Source organism: Lactuca virosa, chromosome 9, assembly GCF_052849685.1.
Source record: "Lactuca virosa cultivar CGN04683 chromosome 9, Lactuca_virosa_CGN04683_v6, whole genome shotgun sequence".
In the NCBI taxonomy this organism is placed as follows: domain Eukaryota; kingdom Viridiplantae; phylum Streptophyta; class Magnoliopsida; order Asterales; family Asteraceae; genus Lactuca; species Lactuca virosa.
Genome location: NC_136434.1, coordinates 75,259,903 through 75,281,069, shown reverse-complemented (window position 1 = coordinate 75,281,069; position 21,167 = coordinate 75,259,903). Strand labels below are relative to the sequence as shown.

The 21,167-nt window shown below is 33.8% G+C and overlaps 3 protein-coding genes and 1 long non-coding RNA gene across 6 annotated transcripts; 1 reads left to right on the top strand and 3 right to left on the bottom strand.

The window, feature by feature from the left end:
- Window positions 1–1,482: 1,482 nt before the first annotated feature.
- On the bottom strand, window positions 1,483–2,368 carry LOC145141302 (uncharacterized). Of its 2 annotated transcripts, none has more exons than XM_079074593.1 (3): window positions 2,219–2,368; window positions 1,874–1,953; window positions 1,483–1,776 (listed from the first exon to the last, which is right to left on the bottom strand). In XM_079074593.1, the coding sequence occupies exons 1-3, from the start codon at window positions 2,334–2,336 to the stop codon at window positions 1,657–1,659; spliced, it is 318 nt and encodes a 105-aa protein (XP_078930719.1). In that variant the 5' UTR covers window positions 2,337–2,368; the 3' UTR covers window positions 1,483–1,656. The 2 variants fall into 2 exon arrangements, with proteins under 2 accessions (XP_078930719.1, XP_078930720.1); XM_079074594.1 differs by having other exon boundaries at window positions 1,874–1,950.
- A 5,506-nt stretch (window positions 2,369–7,874) lies between these two features.
- On the bottom strand, window positions 7,875–11,764 carry LOC145141000 (vacuolar protein sorting-associated protein 60.2-like). Of its 2 annotated transcripts, XM_079074366.1 has the most exons (5): window positions 11,588–11,764; window positions 11,401–11,445; window positions 10,740–10,829; window positions 8,525–8,676; window positions 7,875–8,208 (listed from the first exon to the last, which is right to left on the bottom strand). In XM_079074366.1, exons 2-5 carry the CDS (start codon window positions 11,413–11,415, stop codon window positions 8,070–8,072), a joined length of 396 nt encoding a protein of 131 aa, XP_078930492.1. In that variant the 5' UTR covers window positions 11,416–11,445; window positions 11,588–11,764; the 3' UTR covers window positions 7,875–8,069. The 2 variants fall into 2 exon arrangements, 1 of the variants encoding a protein (XP_078930492.1); XR_013722391.1 differs by lacking the exon at window positions 11,401–11,445.
- Window positions 11,765–15,556: 3,792 nt separating this feature from the next.
- On the bottom strand, window positions 15,557–16,785 carry LOC145135802 (uncharacterized). The gene is made up of 3 exons (XR_013720046.1): window positions 16,602–16,785; window positions 16,268–16,355; window positions 15,557–15,703 (listed from the first exon to the last, which is right to left on the bottom strand). It is a non-coding gene; the product is annotated as an uncharacterized LOC145135802 (long non-coding RNA).
- A 2,655-nt stretch (window positions 16,786–19,440) lies between these two features.
- On the top strand, window positions 19,441–20,933 carry FKBP12 (FK506-binding protein 12). The gene is made up of 5 exons (XM_079074336.1): window positions 19,441–19,633; window positions 20,018–20,051; window positions 20,133–20,194; window positions 20,481–20,533; window positions 20,645–20,933. The coding sequence occupies exons 1-5, from the start codon at window positions 19,546–19,548 to the stop codon at window positions 20,744–20,746; spliced, it is 339 nt and encodes a 112-aa protein (XP_078930462.1). The 5' UTR covers window positions 19,441–19,545; the 3' UTR covers window positions 20,747–20,933.
- The last annotated feature ends 234 nt before the right edge of the window (window positions 20,934–21,167 follow it).

Below are 21,167 nucleotides of genomic sequence, written 5' to 3'. Positions count from 1 at the left end.
AGTTCCAAGCTTTTTACCTTCTGGAGCTCCCAAAACAGATGATGAACCAAGATCTACAACCCAATCTTCTCTCCTTGGCTCCTTGATGCACAAGCTCCTTCTTGAAAGCACCAAAAACACACTTATAAGCTCAAGAATGATCACTAGGAGGCTAGGGTTCTCTCAAGACGGCTAAGGGAGGTGTGGAGGCTGAAAGAGATGAGAGGGAATGGTCCATAAGGTGCTTAAATACTCCACAAACCCTAAAAATTAGGGTTCCATCCTGGCATACGTACGCCCAGCGTACTAGGGCGTGCCCTAGTACGCTTAGTGTACCACATGTACGCTCAACGTACTACTTAAACTTCCAAACTTACCATTTCGCCACAAGGGCCTTCTTTTGCCACTTCCTTCTAAACCAAAGGCCAAAATGCCCTGATTAAAATCCGAGGGATGAGTTTGAAGCTACTGGAAAAATAGGATGTTACAGTAATCCTATATGGATATAGAATGGTAAATAGTTGGTTTTGTAGGTCTGATAATTAAGGAATATTATCATATCAATAATGTGTGATTGAAATCCCTATGTATCTCATCAGGTTTCACAACCTGACCCACTCATTTTATATGTATCACATGTATCAAGACTTAAGCTACTAGAACTTGATTAGGATGTTGAGTGATTAAGAGACAACATATAATAGTATTCGGGATCATTAGGTCTTTATGCTGCAACTTGTGTATATGTGTTGATTATGACATCCTTAGGGTTTTAACATTTTGGAAACAAACATTTGTAATCAAATTGATCTTTTGTACTAGGATTTTCCGCAAAAATAAATAAATGATTTTAAAAGCGTAAATAAAAGTTTTAATTGGTTTTGAAAATTAGAGGATGTCACAGTATTGCATACACCTTTAGTTATTATCCTCATGATACACCAACCATTGTTCTCTCACACATCCTCTTTGTGCTTTACATTTAAATCTAAGTCATTTATTCTTGCTTTACAATTATTGCATTCAATACATTTTGGTTATCATTATTCAAGTCTTAACCGGAACATCTTCTAGATTTGATTGGAACTTTATTACCTTCTATTGCAATATAACATAAACAAACGACGTATTCAAATTTTTATGGTATTGCAATGTAATTTTGTTTACTTCATTACAAAGTAATTTTTTGTACAAGTTTTCTATAAAAGGTACCAATTTTATGATCTTCGCCTAAATATTAATATATAACATCCAGTCTTCAGTTACGATCCAACACATTACTCAAAATATTACTTTATTGTTGTTTGCCCACTTTCATTGACAAATGTGTTTAAAAAAATTACTAATAACAATTTGAAAAATATCAAAAACAAATAGTGACATTGTAAATTCTAACATACTTTAACCATGTAATTGCTTTCCTACGCATTTTTGCAATGTATGTCACGACTGTAGACTGTAGTGTAGGTACCAATTTAAAATCTTTTACCTATGAGTAGAATCGATTAAGGTTTTGCATTATGTCTAACAAGTCAAAGAAGTAAAATAAAATATCATGCTAAGAAGTAAACATGTGAAAAATCACCTAAAGTGCACTTTTAATGCATACAACCTCCCCAAATATTTATGCTAAAAAGTAAATAGGTTGAGTAAATAGTCCTAAAGCTCCTGCCATTACTAGGAATGGTTGGATTTGTTACGTCCTGATAACAAGCGAGCCCTTGCCAAACCACGTGAGGTCATGGCAACATGATTCCTTCCCCCTTGGAAAGAGACTCCAACAGCCGGATCCGCAGCCTGTAAAGCAATAAAGAAAAGCTAAGGTAAATAAACATTATCATTATAGACGAAAATTCATACTTAGAATGTATGATAAGAATATTGTGAACTTGACCTCATCTTTTACTTTGTGGCTGGTAACTGGAACCTTTCCTTGAAGATATGGAGATCCCACTTCGCTTGGGTTAATGTCTGCTATGCATTCAATCAAAAGCTTATGTTTTGGTAGCAATTTGGGTTTTTTCTTACCACGATAAAAATAATTCGATCTGCTCAATGGTTAACATCATTACTTAATTATATTGGTAACTTTAATTTTGGTTGCAAGATTTCTTTATTTTTCTGTCACTAGTATAAACTATAATAAATAACCAACTAATATATTCTCTATCCAAGTTAGTTGAGATTTAAAAGAAAAAGGAAAGTGACAAGCGGCTATATATATGTTAGAATTAATTACCACTCATAAGATCTTCGTCACTATCATCAGGCATACTGTAGGTTCCACCAAGACACTCTACTATTTTATTGCTAATATCCATCCTTTCATCTTGCAACTTCTTCATCACTCCTTTCATCTTTTTATTTGTTGTTGCTGATTTCACTGATTTTTGTAAAATACAACGGATCCAAATTAACTTAAATAATATTAGCTCAATGCGGAATGGGATCAAAAATTATCAAAGCGTAATAATCACAACGTAATACGAATAAAATAAATAGAATAGAGACACAGGAATTTACGTGGAAACCCAAATCGGGAAAAAACCACGGGCAGAGGAAGCCGAGAAACAATTCACTATAATTTGCAGTGTTTACAGGGATTATGAAAGAGATTACAAAATAGAGTGGGAGAGCTAAAATACACGGTGGTGTATCAGTATATATATATGTAATGCTTTTTTATATATACTTGGATGATTTTGTTAAATCTCTCTGGCTCAGGCTATTTATAGCCAAAAAGAATATCATATGAAAGGAAAAAATGCCGTCCAACTTTGTGCGTCCAATTGTAGACAATGTTAGGTAATGTTAGGCGCCTAACATTTGACCAAAAAGTTCGCCGTTCAAACATTACATTACTATTCATAGTCAAATTGTAGGCGTCCAAAATGTGCCGTCCAATTATTCAAATTCACATATATATTACTATTCATAGTCAAACTATGAATAGTAAATGATAAGTTACTGAAATAACCCCTGAACTATTTGCCACTTGCTATATTTAGAGGCAACTTTTCCACAATCTCCACCTTGACATCAAAATTAAGCAAGTCATGCTTTACGATTAGTCAAAACCTATAGCTCACCAAACTCTAAAACTTCCATAAGAACCTGCAAATTTTATATAGAGAAAAAATTGTTTCCGAAAAATAAATAATACTTCCTCCACCACGAGCCTTCAGGCTCAACTGCGATCAGAAACACCCACCATGTCCAAACATAATTTGAACTTGGCTATATGAAGACTTTTAGTGAACATATCAGCGGGATTATAATCTGTATGAATCTTGTCCACAACACAATCACCTTTTTCAATGATATCCCGCACAAAATGATAACGAATATCAATATGCTTTGTTCGGTCATGAAACATTTGATCTTTACTCAAGAAGATAGCACTTTGGTTGTCACAGAAAACTGTGGTCACCTTTATTCTATCATCGAGTTCTCCAAATAACCCCTTCAACCAGATATCTTTCTTAACTGCTTCTGTAATCGCCATGTACTCTGCCTCGGTAGAAGACAGGGCAACTGTAGACTGTAACTGGGCTTTCCAACTAACAGCACAACCATTTAGAGTAAACACATACCCTGTAATTGATCTTCGTTTATCCAAATCTTTGCCATAATCTGAATCAACATATCCGAACACCCCAGTGTTAGATTTACCAAAACGTAAACACATAGAAGACGTACCGCGTAAATAACGAAAAATCCACTGTACTGCTTTCCAGTGTTCTTTCCCTGGGTTCGCCATGTATCTACTAACCATGCTAACAGCATAAACCAAATCAGGGCGCGTGCAGATCATAGCATACATCAAAGATCCAACAGCACTAGAGTATGGAACACGTGCCATGTAAGCCATATCAGTCTCATTAGTAGGACTCAAAGCGGATGATAGCTTGAAATGAGCTGCAAAAGGTGTGTTGACAGACTTTGCTTCGTGCATACTGAAGCGTCTTAGGACTTTCTCAATATAACTTTTCTGAGAAAGATGCAAGATCCTAGACTTCCTGTCACGAATAATTTCCATACCTAAAATCTTTTTGGCAGCTCCTAAGTCCTTCATTTCAAATTCAGCTTTCAACTGGTCTTTTAACTTCTGAATCTCCTTCATATCTTTCGCTGCAATCAACATGTCATCCACGTACAAGAGTAAGTAGATCTTTGAACCATTGTCACCTTTCTTGAAATAAACGCAGCTATCATAGGTGCACCTGCTGAATTTGTGACTGGTCATGAAAGAATCGAACCTCTTGTACCATTGTCTAGGAGACTGCTTGAGGCCATAAAGAGATTTGTTCAACTTGCATACGTAGTTCTCCTTTCTAGGAACTACAAAACCTTCAGGTTGTTGCATAAAAATCTCTTCCTCAAGCTCACCATTTAGGAAAGCTGTAGTGACATCAAGTTGTTCTAACTCAAAATCATTAGAAGCAACCAACCCCAACAATACACGAATGGAAGTATGTTTGACAACTGGGGAATAAATGTCAGTGTAATCAATACCAGGAATCTGACTGTAGCCTTTAGCTACTAACCGAGCTTTGTATCTTGGTTTATCATTTGGGTTGACAGGTTCCTTGAGCTTGTAGACCCACTTGCATTTAACTGGTCTCTTCCCTTTCGGAATAGGAACTAAATTCCAAGTACTGTTTCGCTGCAAGGATTCCATCTCATTTTGCATAGCGAGCATCCAATCATTTGAGTCTTCAGATTTGATAGCCTCGTCATAATTCGCAGGCTCCGTTGCGGACTCAATATTATCAGCAACAATAAAAGCATAGGCAACCAAATCAGATTCAGCATACCTCTTCGGAGGAATAATCTGTCTTCTCGGTCTATCTCTTGCAATGCTTGGAGTAGTAGCTTGTGGTTGTGAAGGTGTTGAATCTTCACCAACAACATGCTCATCCGACGAAGAAGAATCTTGATGCTGATTTGTACTCTGATTAGTGGTAGGTGAAGTAGGAAGCTCCACCTCCATTTGAGCATTCTCTTTATTTGCTTCGGATGATACATCTGATGCATCTGTTCTTTTAGAAGAGTCAGCAACTGGTTGAATTATAGCAGACTCATCAAAAGTAACATCTCTTGAGATGATAATTTTCTTCAAATCAAAGCTCCATAACTTGTAACCCTTTACACCTTGATTGTACCCAAGAAAAACGCATTTGATTGCTCTTGGTTCTAGCTTCCCATTGTCAACTCGTGCATACGTTGGACATCCGAATGGTTTTAAATCTGAATAATTGGCAGGTTTACCGGACCATAACTCAAACGGAGTTTTCTTCTCGATTGCTCGTGACGGTGATCGGTTGATAACATAGCAAGCAGTCGAAGCAGCCTCCGCCCAAAAAGACTTTGGCAATTTGGAATTAGAAAGCATACACCGGACCTTCTCCATAATGGTGCGATTCATCCTTTCAGCTACACCATTTTGTTGAGGTGAATGGACTACTGTGCGATGTCGAGTAATGCCTTCCTTTTGACAATAGACATTAAACTCTTCTGAGCAAAACTCAAGTCCATTATCCGTACGAAGATACTTTAACACCAGACCTGATTGCTTTTCAACCTGAACTTTCCAATTTCTGAAGGTAGAGAAAACGTCTCCTTTATGTTTTAAGAAGAAAGACCACACCTTCCTGGAGAAATCATCAATAATAGTGAGCATATAAATAGCTCCACCTTTTGAAGCAACTCGAGCCGGTCCCCACAAATCCGAGTGAACATAATCAAGTGGTCCTTTCGTTGTATGGATACCACTTGCAAACCTTACTCGTTTTGCCTTGCCATATACACAGTCTTCACAGAAATCCAAATCAACAATCTTTTGTTGACCAAGTAAACCTCTTCGACTCAATTCTAACATGCCTTGAAAACTCATATGGCCGAGTCGAAGGTGCCAAAGACGGGACTGATCTGGATCAGAAAGAGACTTTGAAACAACAGCAGCATCACTCGAAATTGTTTGCCCGTCAAGAAAGTAAAGATCTGAGGTTTTTCGTTTGGCTCTCAGTTTGTCGGAACAGTCTTTGAATACCCTGAGAACTCCACCTTTACCAGCAAACTCGTATCCCTTTTTGTCAAAGGAACTGAGAGATAACAAGTTTCTTCTGAGGTCAGGAACATATCTAACATCCCCCATGGTTCGAATAACTCCGTCAAACATACGGATCCTGACTGAACCATGTCTAAGAACTGGACATGTAGTATTGTTACCCATCAACACATAGCACTGGTTAGCCTTTTCAAATGTGTAAAACCAACTTTTGTTGTGACACATATGAAAAGTACAACCAGAGTCAAGTATCCAATCACCAGTGGAATCCATTTTATCTGAATAAACTGTCAAAAGTTCTCCAATACCTTCAACCTCAGCTACATCGGCTTCACCCGAAGTGCTAGCTTGTTTGCCATTTGCTGCCGTCTTCTCTTTTTCTTTATTCTTCAACTTGAAGCATTCTTCAAGCACATGTCCCTTCTTGTGACAATAGTTGCAAAACTTTCGTTTGCCTTTTGACTTGGATCTGGTTCTGTTGGAAGATTGAGAAGTTCTACTTCTCTCTGTTGTTCTTCCTCTGGCATTCAAACCTTCGGCTTTAGCATCACTTGAACCACCACCAGTAATATGCTTCATCTTCTCTTTGGAATCCAAAGCTGTATAGACTTCATCTAAAACTAGAGTGTCACGGCTATAGATAATAGTATCACGAAAATGGCTATAGGATTCTGGCAACGACGATAGTAAGAATAGAGCCAAGTCTTCATCTTCATACTGAACATCCATATTCTCTAAGTTATTTACTAACTCTTTAAATGTGGATATATGTTCAGCTAAAGAGCCTCCTTCAATCATCTTGAGATTGAACAACCGTTGCTTCAAATGCAACTTGTTTGGTAAGCTCTTGGTCATCAACAGTTGCTCCAACTTTAGCCATAAAGAAGCCGCTGACGTTTCTTTTAGAACATCTTGCAAAACATCGTTTGACAAGTGCAAACGAATTTGGGATAAAGCCTTCAGATCTTTCATCTCCTTTTCTTCTTCGGTCCATGTATCGGGCATCATATTGAAACCCAAGAGCGCCTTGTGTAAATCCATCTGAATGAGAATGTCTCTCATCTTTACTTGCCACAACGGAAATCGGGTGTTACGATCCAGTAGTGGAATATCGTATTTTACCGAAGACATGATTAATTACTTGATAAAATGATCCCAACGAGCTAATATCACAACCTGCTCTGATACCAATTGTTGTAAAATACGACGGATCCAAATTGACTTAAATAATATTAGCTCAATGCGGAATGGGATCAAAAATTATCAAAGCGTAATAATCACAACGTAATACAAATAAAATAAATAGAATAGAGACACAGGAATTTACGTGGAAACCCAAATCGGGAAAAAACCACGGGCGGAGGAAGCCGAGAAACAATTCACTATAATTTGCAGTGTTTACAGGGATTATGAAAGAGATTACAAAATAGAGTGGGAGAGCTAAAATACACGGTGGTGTATCAGTATATATATATGTAATGCTTTTTTATATATACTTGGATGATTTTGTTAAATCTCTCTGGCTCAGGCTATTTATAGCCAAAAAGAATATCATATGAAAGGAAAAAAATGCCGTCCAATTGTAGGCAATGTTAGGTAATGTTAGGCGTCTAACATTTGACCAAAAAGTTCGCCGTTCAAACATTACATTACTATTCATAGTCAAATTGTAGGCGTCCAAAATGTGCCGTCCAATTATTCAAATTCACATATATATATATTACTATTCATAGTCAAACTATGAATAGTAAATGATAAGTTACTGAAATAACCCCTGAACTATTTGCCACTTGCTAATTTTGGAGACAACTTTTCCACAGATTTTAGTATCGACACCTAAAAAATACGAAGTAGGTAACTAGAATTTTGAGTTGGCTTAATTGAAACAAGAATATTTGACTCAAAATCAAAAGAATATTTAGGAAAATTTTATTCCTAGAATCCCCTATCTCATGGAGGAATGCAGCAACTAATATAACGAATTATTGAGCAAAGCATGATTAATTAGAAGATAAAAATCTTAGTGTAATAATAATAATAATAAATTTAAACTTTTGAAACATACTGTTCGCTGAGCATCTGTAATACCATCTGAAGTAAATATTACTCGATCTAGATCAAAAGCTTGGTTATGTAGCATGTCAAGCTGTCCTTCGTACCTAACAAGAATGAAGAAAGGTAGTCGATTAATATTTAGCCGCATAAATTAAATTCAAGAAAATAGCCAATATGAAATCAAAAGCTATTAACTGAAGTAATCTTGGAGTTTTAAATATCCAAAAAGGAAATGGTGTTCTCAAACTGTCCTAATCCGCTAATTATCATTTTTGAGATGCGTGAATAAATGGAAAAACTGTCAATACCTTAATTTTCTGACAGATATAACACTTTTTAAAGATGAACTGATCAAGTAAGTATATTGCTACTATATTTGTTCACATTATATGGGTGTCTTATTATAAAGTAATTATATACCATCTTCTCTCCTTGATAAATCTTTTTGCCTGAACTTTCAAACTATCTTGAACTCGACCAGGACAAGTCCTATTGATCTGGCTTTTATAGCGAGCAAATTCTTCATTAAAGTGCTTGATTTTCTGATTCACTGTTTTAAGTCTTTCATCGATCTAGATAAGCAATAAAAAGGTATCAGAATTCAAATCATATGTAGTTACAACAAAATATAGTATCCAATACTTCAAGTAAGATAGATCTAAAGATCATTAAAAAATAAAATTCAGAGCTACAACCACTTAATAAGCAGAAAAAGAGAGCAGAGTAACACAGCCTCACACAACTCCAACATATATAATCTATAAAATCCAAATAAGAATGAGATATACTAAAATATCCATTATCAGCCATACTTGCTTGATGAGAAATATTTTAAGAAGAAAATTATGTATAACTATTTCTTACACCTCCCTGCTTTTGGTCGCATGAAACTAACTAAAGAAATCCTTATATATTGATCCACAATAATGATTGATATGTAGAAAAACGACCTACTTAATTCAAATCATGAGAACATGTGAGAACCAATTGGTCACATGATATTTCAACCATCAAATATAATCTCGAAAGTAGATTTTATGCAGTTGAAGCACTCTCATCGTCACTTAACGATTATGAAAGATAAATTATCATATAATAACAATTTTAGACCATAGAGATATAATCATATAATAAAAAGATAAAAAAAAAAGAAGATAAATTATCATATAATAATAACAATAAAAAAAGATAAATTATTATCATATAATAATAATTTTAGACCATAGAGATATAATCATGGTATTATAGTAAACTATTGTTACGAATTCAGTTCAATACTTCAAATACTAACTAAGATATAGAAGACAAAACCTACAATATTACACTTACTTAGCAAACTTGAAGCTCCTTTTGGTTTCAAGAAAAGAAAGTTGTTGCTTGTAGCGCAAGACATAAAACTTTGTAATAAAGGTAATCTTAAAATGCATACACTTAGTATATATCTTGCCTGCCCACCTTATTTGAGTTTTAATATAATCATGCTCTTTCACAATGAGGATCATATATGCAAAAGAGTTAGAAAAAAAATATTATGCGTGTCTTATCTCATTTTCATAAAGTAGTGATAGTTATAATTACAGTTTTATTAATAGTCTGGAATTTTATGGAAGTTCATTCTATCTTAGTTTTTTTTTTTTTTTTTTCTCTTTAACAGCAAGACTTTATTGAAAAGGAAGAGCAATTATGGTTACATCGTGATTATACAAGTTAACAAAGAAGAGGTTTTCCCCTACCCCATATAGATCGGTTCTTAAGCCATTGAAAGCCAAAAAATTGATCACGCAACCCAAGTGATGCTCTTATAGCCCGTAGAATTACCCCCCAAAAAACCCCATTATGAATACTTTCAAGCTTGTTTATGACATTGTTAGGAAGCTTGTAAAGAAAAAAAGAGATACGTCCCAAGACTTCCAAGCACTGACCTAATGAGGGTTAAACGGCTTCCCATAGAAATAAATGTAGCTTTCCAAAGAGAAAGTTCTTTCTGAAATTTATCAAGGGGCAACCAAGTTGAAAATCTAGTGTTGAATACCCACCCATCATTCCAAGATATAAGAAGGGATCACCTCGTTTACAAGAACTGACACCTTAGACAAGGAAAGTAAAGACCGAATCCCAAGTTTTCCAAGCAAAACCGAATACCATTTAGCCAAATGACATCATCCAAGAAGGTCCAACTTAGCAAAACAAAGGCTTTATCAAAGTCCACTTCGAACAAAACTAAGTTTTTTTGAGTTTATTCTCCCAAAGTAATCATCTCGTTTACAACTAGAGCACCATCAAGTATGTTATGCTATAACCACAAATATGTTATGCATTAGGTATCTATGGAGAGTTGTTTAAGAAGAAGTGAGTTCTTTGTGATGCCTCAAAACTAATGTTCCAGGTCACCTATAATTTAAATCGATATGTTGGTTTTATTTGCAAGATAACGTCATCCAAAGTTGACAAGTTGATAAGTATTGAACTACCCTGTCAACCAATTTGAAGCATTAACTGGCAATAGAAACGTAACTTTTATTCGGTGAAAGTATAAAAACAGTTCCGATGAAAATGATTAAATGCAACAATAAAAATCAGATTAAACACACACATCGAGTATAATGCATAGATAGGGAGAAAAGAAAAAAGTTACCTGTTGTCTAACAAACTTCAAACTCCACATCTTGTTATTTACTACTTCAAACCTCATGCTCTTTTCACGGACTTTTCTTGATACAAAATCCTAATTCAACAAAAATGCAGAATGAAAGCTAACATGAATCTGAGATAATCTAATAAAGCAAAGGCTCACAATCTCACAATACAGAGAAACACAAATCCAACACAATCAACAACTAATCTGGAATGCAATTTGGTATATGGTAGAACAAGACAGACCATGCCCTTAAAATCCAAATGGCCTTTATACAAAATAATACAAGATGACAGAAATTTAACCCAAATTGAAAAAACTTTATAATCCGAAAACGAAATTTCTGTTCAAATTGATTTGTTCGAATCTTTAGAGATTTTTACTTTTTTTGTGTTTCTTTGTTTTGATATATGATCAACAAGTAACATTAAACTGTGGCGGCGATCTTTTTTGTCTTTTTTATTTCAAGTAAGGGATGAAACTGTAGTTCAATTTTAGCTTTTTGTGAAATAGAAGTTGAAGATGCTGCGCAAAGAAACTGAAACCGAGGCTGTGCATGACTGATTTAGTATTTTTGATGATTTCTGGGTTTGGATATTAGTGTTAGATAACAAGGTTTGAGTGCATTACGCATCACATTAAGCATAGGGATTGTAAAAACCTTAAACTTGGCCATGTCAAATCTGCTCCGAATTTTTTATTAGTCCTGCACATTTGCGACATGCAATGATGGAATTAGTCATGGATGTATGGAGACGAGAAAGAAAAAAAGAGCAGAATAATCAATGTCATACATGGAACGAGAAGGAATAGCCAAGAGAGAAAAGACGAGAGAGAAATAAGAGAACCTGAATCGAGAGAAGCTGCGCAAGAGTTCTCTGATGATGGAGGCTACGTGAGAGACCCTTGAAGATATTCGTCTGATGTTGAAGGATTAATAAGCGATCCTTCGAAATCCATCCGTTTTTTCATTCGGATATTTAGGAATTTTGTTATATTGTGATAGGAAAGTCGATCTTTTTTTTTTTTTTTTTTTTTTTGAAACCCCACGGTATAATTTTCTTAAAATAATGTTTGGTTTCTTTTTTGATAAGGCTTGAGTTGATGAAGTGGTTCAGTGTGAGGCTTCAGCAAATCCGACGTGTGCTCGGTGAACACCCGTCCACGTACTCGGCGAGCCGAGCTCGGTTCGGCGATTGGTAGAAATGCACTGTTGAGAGAGAATGTGTGGTGTTTGAGGATTTGAAATTTTAGCCGTTTTTTGCCTTATTTTTTACCCTTTTTAAAAAAAAATAATAATAAGACCGGAGGGTATATGGGAGGAGAGTTTCCTTCACTTTTTGTGGGTCACACCACTATTTCCCTCACTTTCCTTTCCCTCACCTAAAACCCAAGGAATGAGTGAGAAACTTCCCTCACTATTTTGTTTTTTTTTAAATAAAATTAATTGATATTTATAATTTATAATTTTTAAATTAAAAACAACCAATAAATTTAATTAAAATAAAAAGCATTCAATTAATTAAAATAAAAATTACATTAAATCTAATATTTAAATTAGTAGAAAATTAAAAATATAGGGTCTATTTTGTAATTTTCGAAAACTATTTTTGTGAAGAGAATTTAAAACTGGGTGTATTCTGCCATAAGACCAAAACATAGGGGCCAAATATGTCATTTCCAGAAACTTTCATCTTCTTCCTCATTAAAACCTGCAACTCAAAAAAAAAAAAAAAAAAAAAAAAACAAATTTCAACCACTCACAAGAAGAGAGAGAGTGCGGCAACCCCTCCCCTCACCTCCTCCTCGCTCCTCCTATCACGCACCGCCGGTGCGGTGTTCCTCCGAGCAGGAATGAGTCCCGCACACTGTTCCCGCATCACTCCGTCCGGCCTAATAAAATAAAAAATCAAAATTTACCCGCTTTCAATCCTATAATAATATTGCTACATACTACATTTCGGATCCCTTTACCTTCTTCAATTTTTCACTTAAAAATCTTATTTTTGTGAAAAATGGTTTTCCATTCCAACATAAAAACTCTAAAAAGAATACCCAAAACACAAACCTAATATTATACTAGGTTATAACTCGTGGACACCACGGGTAAGAAATATAAAGTTAATTTTAATTAAATTATAAGTTAACTATTGACCAATTGTAATAAAAAATTAAGTAATTTATAAATATACTTATTTTGTCTGTAATTTGATAATGATATAATGATAGGTTGAAACTACGAAATCATAATGGTTTGAATATCCGATCGAGAATTTGTATTTGTAGATACGTTAAAAAATTATGATTTTGTATAATACAATAAAATTATGAATATAGTTTTAAAAAGGGAAATATTCATGGAAATGACATTATATGAAATTTAAACTATATTGTAATATAAGATAAATAACTACAAAAAAGAAAATAGTTATATATTTAAATGGTGAAGTAATGGTCATATACTAATAAAAAATATAAATATAAATAATAAAATTGTTCAAAATATTTATAAATCAAATTTTTTTATATACAAATATCATGATAACAATGTATGATGGAGGAATGAAGGGAGTTTTACCTAAAGTTAGAAACCAAACCACAATTTTTAAAAAATAGCATATTAACAAAAAAAAAATCTATATATAAATCTACATACCTAGGTAAGGTTATCAAAGTGACTAATAATAACTACATATACAAAGGTTCATATGACTAATAAGCAAACACCAATCCAAGAGTCAAAGTTGACAAATACTCGCTTTGTCTAGACTTATAATGGTCATCATTTTTACAAACATTCATTTTACATAAAAAAAGGTCTTCACCAAGTCTTCATTGATAAAGTTTAAACTAACATTAAATTTTACCACTTGCACTCAAAAGACTGTTATTACAGAATACAAGAATGTACTTTCATGTGATTTGTAGAAATTCAAAATAATGACCATTAAAGATGTTATTTTGAGAAAATATAGCAATGTACTTTATTTTATGTTTTTTTTAAACTATTAAGATGACAAAATAAGGGTTGATTTGCAGTAATTTAAAAAAAGGAACCATTAAGGGGGACATGGTCAGTACAAATGGTGTCATCATTAAAAGATATTATTAAGTAGAACATGCTGCAAACGGACTAATACTACCCATTACATGCACAAAAGTCAGTCCACTACAAAAAATTAGATTAAACAATTAATAATGATGACATTTTAGTAATCTATTGTTCTCTTAATGATCACTACAAAAAAACAAAAAAAAAAATTAAAGAGATGTAAAATTGGTCACTAAACATTGTGTCTATGTATATACACTATCTGTAGTGTTTTTCTTTTTTTTGAAAGAGCTATCTGTAGTTAGGGGTGTTATTCGGTCGGTTTTTTTTGGTTTTCGGTTTATACGGTTCGGTTTTATCGGTTTTTTTACATCTTAAAACTAACCATAACCAAACCAAATAAGGTTCAGTTTAATCGGTTTTGGTTAATTCGGTTTGGTTTACCGGTTAAACCAAATAAAATTTTGTACGTAAAAACAAATATTAAACTAAAAGAAAAAAAAAACTTACTGAAGTTTTACCAAATGAATAAAAAGCACTAATACACAACATATTATATTTAGTCTTTTATGATATGTTGTCTTAAGGTATCGATGTAGTCACACAAGTTGTAGATGTGTTAATATAGCTTTAGACATATATGAAGAGGAAAGAAATGAACGAAGGTTAATTGACATTTGGCTATTTAGTTGTTGCTCTTTAATACAATATACAAACAATTATAAATTTATAATGGTTAATAACTAAATAATGAGTTATGAAATTTTTTTTTAGTAACCATCTATCAATTTAAATATAAAATGTTAATTTATATATAAACTATAAAAATATATAACAATTAAGTAGTTTATTCGGTTTAACCAAAGTCATGAAAATTTAACCAAAACCAAACCAAATAAGGTATCATTATTCGGTTAACCAAACCGAATTAACCGAATAACCAAATAACCCGAACCAAATAAACCAAACATCATTTGGTCCGGTTCAGTTATTCGGTTTTGGTTTTTTGTCACACCTAGTGTGTGTTTATCTGCAGGTAAGATGCTTTTTCTTGCAATTATCAGAGAAAAACCATAAAATGCAACTAAGATTGTAAAATCAACGTTAAAATGTAAGTACCTTGCTATTTCTTGTAATTAGCCAAAAGCAAGATGTTGTCAAATACATGTAAAGGTAACATCTTGTTAAGTTTCGATTGCAATGCACTTTAAGAGCAATATACTTTATGTGTTTTTTTTTAATTTCTTATCGTTAACATGAGAATCAAAAATAATAATTAACTTTCTTTCTACTGTTTTTAAGAGCAAAATAACTTATGTTGTTAACTTTCCATAGAAATGTACTTTAAGGGTAATATAATTTATGTTTGCAACTAAAATTACATGGAAAATAACAATATATTTTCGAGACCATTAACGAATTTCACAATATTAGCAAATAATCACACCTTAAAAGTAACATTAATAACAACAAACTTTCTTATGACCATCCATTTGGGCAATGTTCTTTGAAAGAGCAGGAGTTTGAGCTACACCCATCAAATATCATTATATGTCAAGACTTAAGCATACTTACCTCATTCCTAATTTTTTAAGATAACGACCATTTTACAATAATATGTCCAAATCAAGCATCTTGCATATTTTAATCAACCTAAATATCAAAATCGTATATAAACCCGTGAATGGTACTTGCAGTAAAAAAAATACATTGTAGGCCATTTACTACAATACCTGCAAGTTGCAAACATGAGCTTATACTCATACATTTGAGAGACCAAAATAAAATTTGAAAATGTAAACCCAACATGTTACTAATAAATTTAAAACAAAATATGATTGTTACCTGAAACCAATCAATCTTCGCTAGAATTTTGAGTATCTGAAAGCTTTACTTGCCATACAAATCGAACCTGGTACAAAAATATTAACATAAGAATTTGATGAATGAAACTCACAATTCAATCACTTAGCTTAATAAACTCAAATAACCCATAAGTTTATTCATTAAGTTAAGTATTCAAATCACTTTTTGCTTTAAAAAACAAAAAGATTAAATGTGAGGGCTGCCAAGGTTAGTAGCGTCACATAGCACTTTAAACATCAAATGTACTACCACCAAGATCAAACAACCAAAATATAGTTTACCTGTCATATCATAAAACACCACATCAAAATTTCAAAACCTAACCTCGTACCAAAAATTAATGTGAATATGATCAATGGGAAGATGAATTGGGGCAGATCTACAACAACGGAATTGGTTTGTGATTTCCATATATCGTAAGGTAAACATACCAAATAGGAATAGATCTGATCTTGCAGAATGTTTCACTATCTGACTTATTATTAAAGCACAACAAATTACTCTATTCTTCATCATTCATCATTGTTAATCCTTTTTTCCAGCTTGTCCAGCCAACTTCAATACCAAACAGAAATTCATAAATATCAACATCAAAAGAAAACTAAAAAACCTTTTCATAGTCTTCTATTACTTGGGGCTCCAAAAATTTGTCTGATCATTACGTCACGCTCCAATAGTCAATATCTGTGAGATTTGACCTGCAAAAAAATCAAATCCATGGATAGAAAGAAAATATGACAACTTCATAAACATTTAGTTTCCTAAGAAACAAATGCCTAAATCGAGATAACCTTTGGATGAAAAAAAATAGAACTTAAAGCTTCAAACCGATAACCTTTTAATAAAAAAAAGTATCCATGAGAACGATGCTTAAAGAAAACCTAGATAGACGAACCAGAAACGTTTGAGTAGAAAAGAAAAGAGTAAAACCTAAATTAACATACCTAAATCGAGAGATCATAAGCATGGTGGAGCATCGATATGTTGGAGACATGGTTTCCGATTTTTCATAATCAATCGGTGGGTTATATTGATTTTACAACTGAAAGGAGTGAATTAGGGATTTTGAAATCCAAATCAGAGCGAATCAAGGTATTTTGGAATCAAGGGACAAACAATCGGGTATACTTTGCCGATTACCTTGGTTGTAGATGAAATTGTAATCAATGCATTTGGACGTATATATAAAGTAGAAAGAAGCATAGGGTATCCGATTCAGTTTGGAAAAGATTGTGGCTGATTTAACGGGATTCATGATCTTTGAATTCAAATCATAAGATAAGGGTATTTGGGTTTTGGGATCAAAATGCAATAGGCGGGAAAAACAGTCAAAATCGAGCTGTGGTAGTGACACGTGGCAAGAAGGTGGCTTAAAATAGTGACATGTGGTGGTTTAGGGATTCTTTTATTAAGATTAGATTCTTCACTTATTTTCGTCCAAAATCAAAGTGATCGGCCTATTTATTCACCTCTAAATTTACACTATGGTGGTGTTTACTACTTATATCATGTCTAAAACCAACCTCAATTGCAAAACCTATATCAATTTCAAAACTAACGACAATTTAAAAATCAACCACAATTCTAAAACCAACCTCAAATGAACTTCTCATCCTAACTCCAATTACAAATGGAAAATGACTTCAACCCATTTGACCATCTTCCCGACTCCCCAATCCATACCCAAACTCAATTCCAAACTCAAACACAACCCGAAGTCGTCCCCGAAACGTTTTTTCGGAGCCGAAAGAGATTCGACCACAACCCAAAAAAGTGGAATGGAGGCTCCAAGGCAATGAACTATGGACGAAGAAACGGTGTTGTCTCGTGCGTGAGTAAATGTTTTTGAAGATCCGAAGATCGGAAAGAACCAAGACTGTCCTAGGTTTTTTTTCCGGAAAATTACTAGGCGTTTTCTCGTGGAAATGAATCTTGTAGACTACAGGAAAAAAGACCAAATTTACTCAAAGTGGAGAAACGTCAACAAAGTTGTGATGAAGTTTAATGCGGTGTTTTCGTCTGTCAAACGATAACAACAAAGTGGTGCAAATGACGAAACAATTTTGCAAAAAGCTCTTGCACTATACCAGAGTCAGAAAGGGACAAATTTCAAATTTCTGCATGTTTGGAATGTCGTGAAGATGTCAAAAAATGGGAAGACATCGAAACGTCTGAAACATTCACGGGTGGTTCTTCTAAAAGAACCAAAACTTCTGTAACAACGCATATTTAGTCGTCTGATGCGCATGTCGAGATTGAACTCGATGAAAAGGAGATTTTGAGGTTCCAAGAGCCACTCGTTAAAATTTAAAACACATCAAGGCTACCCAGAGCTAGCAAAATAAAAGACATTACACGTTTCATAACTGTACAAGGAGAAGCCAGCTGTTAACAGCGTGTCGCATGCCTAACAAACAAATAATGTAAATAAAAATGCTACTCTAATGCACTAAGGGGTAATACAGGAAAGGAGAGTCGAATCCACAAAGACACGTCCTAAAGTCTATGTCTCTCTTGCGTAATGCACTCACTAAGTTAACAAAAATTAAAATGGGGGGAATTTGTTAACTGATTAAAACTAATTTTGACAGAAATTTATAAAAGAGAAACGCAATTTAAATATTATAATAAATTTCAGAAGGTAAAGACAATTTCAGTTTTGCGGTAACTCTTCTAATCATACAAGTAACTTTCAACAAGATATATAAATTGTGTATTGTTTAAACTGGTACTGAAAACCATTAATAAGTCTAACAATTTTATTTTACAAAAATGTTTAATCAAAACAAGCTCTTTGAATTAAACTTTACTTTTTACTGAATTAACCAAATAAGCTCTTAATTAATTTAGAAAAGTAACATTAAGCATAGTGTAAAATTCTCAATAAAATCCAATACTTCTCACAAGCTCGTAAGTGTAAAAAGGCTTGTTGGATCAATTTATGTTAGAGTTAACCCAAAACCCAGAATTAATCTAACATTTGTTACTTTTACTGATTAATCAAGACAAATAGGGATCTAGACAAATCAGATAACTGGAATGATTTTTAAACAATTAAAGTGGCCAACAAAAACTGAATCAAAATCAAACATTCAATTGATTGTAAAACTGATCAAACTAAACAATAAAGACAGTCAATAATCGTGTCTAATGATTACTTGCACAAAAAGTCGAGTCGTTTGCGAAACCGAAATCTAAGATTTTTAGCTTGATATGGCTAAAATCGAAGTACAAACAATAAAAATCAAGTCTTGAATCACAATTCTTACTAAACTAGATGAACCAGTCAAACCACAATCTTCAGATCTGGAAAGTCTGCCGAAAACTTCAGAAAATCCCCAGAAAAATCATTTGCAGTTGCTTAGGGTTCGACTGAGAAGAAAACCCTCATTTATATAGCGGGCCTGATAGAAAATAAAGGCTCTGACGAGAAGCACGGCCCGTGTTTGGGTAGCACCGCCCATGTTGAGAGGCCAAGATAGAGTATTAAATGAAGCAAACTCCCAAAAACAAAACTTTTTCCTCGGAGTACGCGCATGAAGCACGACCCGTGCTTGGGTTTGTATACCCACTCCGACTTTAAGGGCGATGTTCACGCGTCCCGAACACATCATCTCAAATTGGGTTTGTATACCCACTCCGACTTTAAGGGCGATGTACACGCGTTCCGAACACATCATCTCAAATTGCTTCGGTTTGTATAACCACTCCGGTTAGTCTTATTTTCAACAGCGAGCGCGTGCACTCTCATCGTCCCCTGCTATATATAAATAACCTCTCAGTCGTCGATTGTGCACTCTCATCGTCCCCTGCTATATATAAATAACCTCTCAGTCGTCGATTGTCAGTACAACAAAACCCTCGAAACACAGCAAAAGAGATCCGAAGATGGGAGTGGAGAAGGAAGTAGTCCGACCCGGAAACGGTCCGAAGCCCTCCCCCGGCCAAAATGTCACCGTTCACTGTACTGGATTCGGTAAACTTCGATCTCTCCATCCTCACCAACTGTAAAACCCTAATTCACGCACACACGAACAGTCTAATTCATAGTCGATTTCGTATTTTCATGCTCGTTACGATCTTGTGAACTTTAACTGTCGTTCGTTGGATCAGGAAAACTGTAGATCTGCATCGAAAATTTTGTCTAGTTGTATGCCCATGTTTGTCAATTTAGGTTTTGAAAAAATCCGCAGTCTTTCTCAAAATATAAAAAATTACTACTAGATTTTATGTTTATATGTTTAAACTGATGTAAAGGAGCTGTTCATATGCCTAAATTTATTTCGTTTACAAGTTTGTATATGTACATTCTGGTTGATTCTGATTTTGTTGAATTTTCAATTTTAATGGTGGTTTTCAGGGAAAAACGGCGATCTTTCTCAGAAATTCTGGAGGTTAGAACTGTTTGTATCCATATTATTCTGTAATTGTTCTTGATTTAGGTGTGTTTAACGATTTGTTCTTGGTAATTTTAGCACAAAAGATCCAGGGCAGGAGCCGTTCACCTTCAAAATTGGTCAAGGCCAAGTTATTAAAGGTAATTTAATGCTGAAACTTAAATTCATGATCATCAAAAGTTCTTTTTGCTTCTAGTTTTGGGGTTATTTTAGGGATAAAACGAACATCTTCAAAGATTTCCCTTGTGAAATCAAAGTATAAAAACAGTAGTTGGTTTAAAAAAGCTTGTTGCTTGCAATTATAAGAAATTCATATCTTCTTTTTGATATCATATAAAAGTTGTAATTCTTATAAATCTCACATAATCCACAAATAATTTACACTTTTTTTTATTTATTGAATTGAATTGCTTTTTACATTTGCAGGTTGGGATGAAGGTGTTTTGGGAATGCAATTGGGAGAAGTTGCTCGGCTAAGGGTACCACATACACATTTCATATATTCTTTTTTTGTTTCAAAAATCACATTTTGATTTATTAATTATTACCACAAAGAGAATAATTTGATCATTTTGATTTGATGATTTCAGTGTTCGCCTGATTATGCTTATGGTGCTGGTGGATTTCCTGCATGGGGCATCCAGCCTAACTCAACTTTGGTTTTTGAGATTGAAGTTCTTCGTGCACAGTAAATTTCTTAATACTGTGTTCACTAGTAAAATTGTTACAACTTTGACTCAACAATGACTTTATCTTTGAGTTTTTATGGATTCTGTGTGTTAATTTGGGATCTTTTGTATTGTATCTGAAGGGTGAAAACTGAATGTAGGTTTTTAAAAGAATAAAAGTCACTATACTATCTATGGCTATTTCAATTAAGTATGAGAATCATTTGAACATATTCAAAAGAATCATGAATTGTTAACTGTAAATTGATGTTAACTACGGGTAATTGCAGTTAATCTTGTTTAAAGAGTTCAAATGTTATATGGTTTTTTGATGATATTTGCATATGTTATATTATCCGGCAAAATTAAATGCCATTTTCAAAAGTGATTATAAACCTACATTCAGTTTTCACCCTTCAGATTGGTTTATTTTCTTTTTGACTTC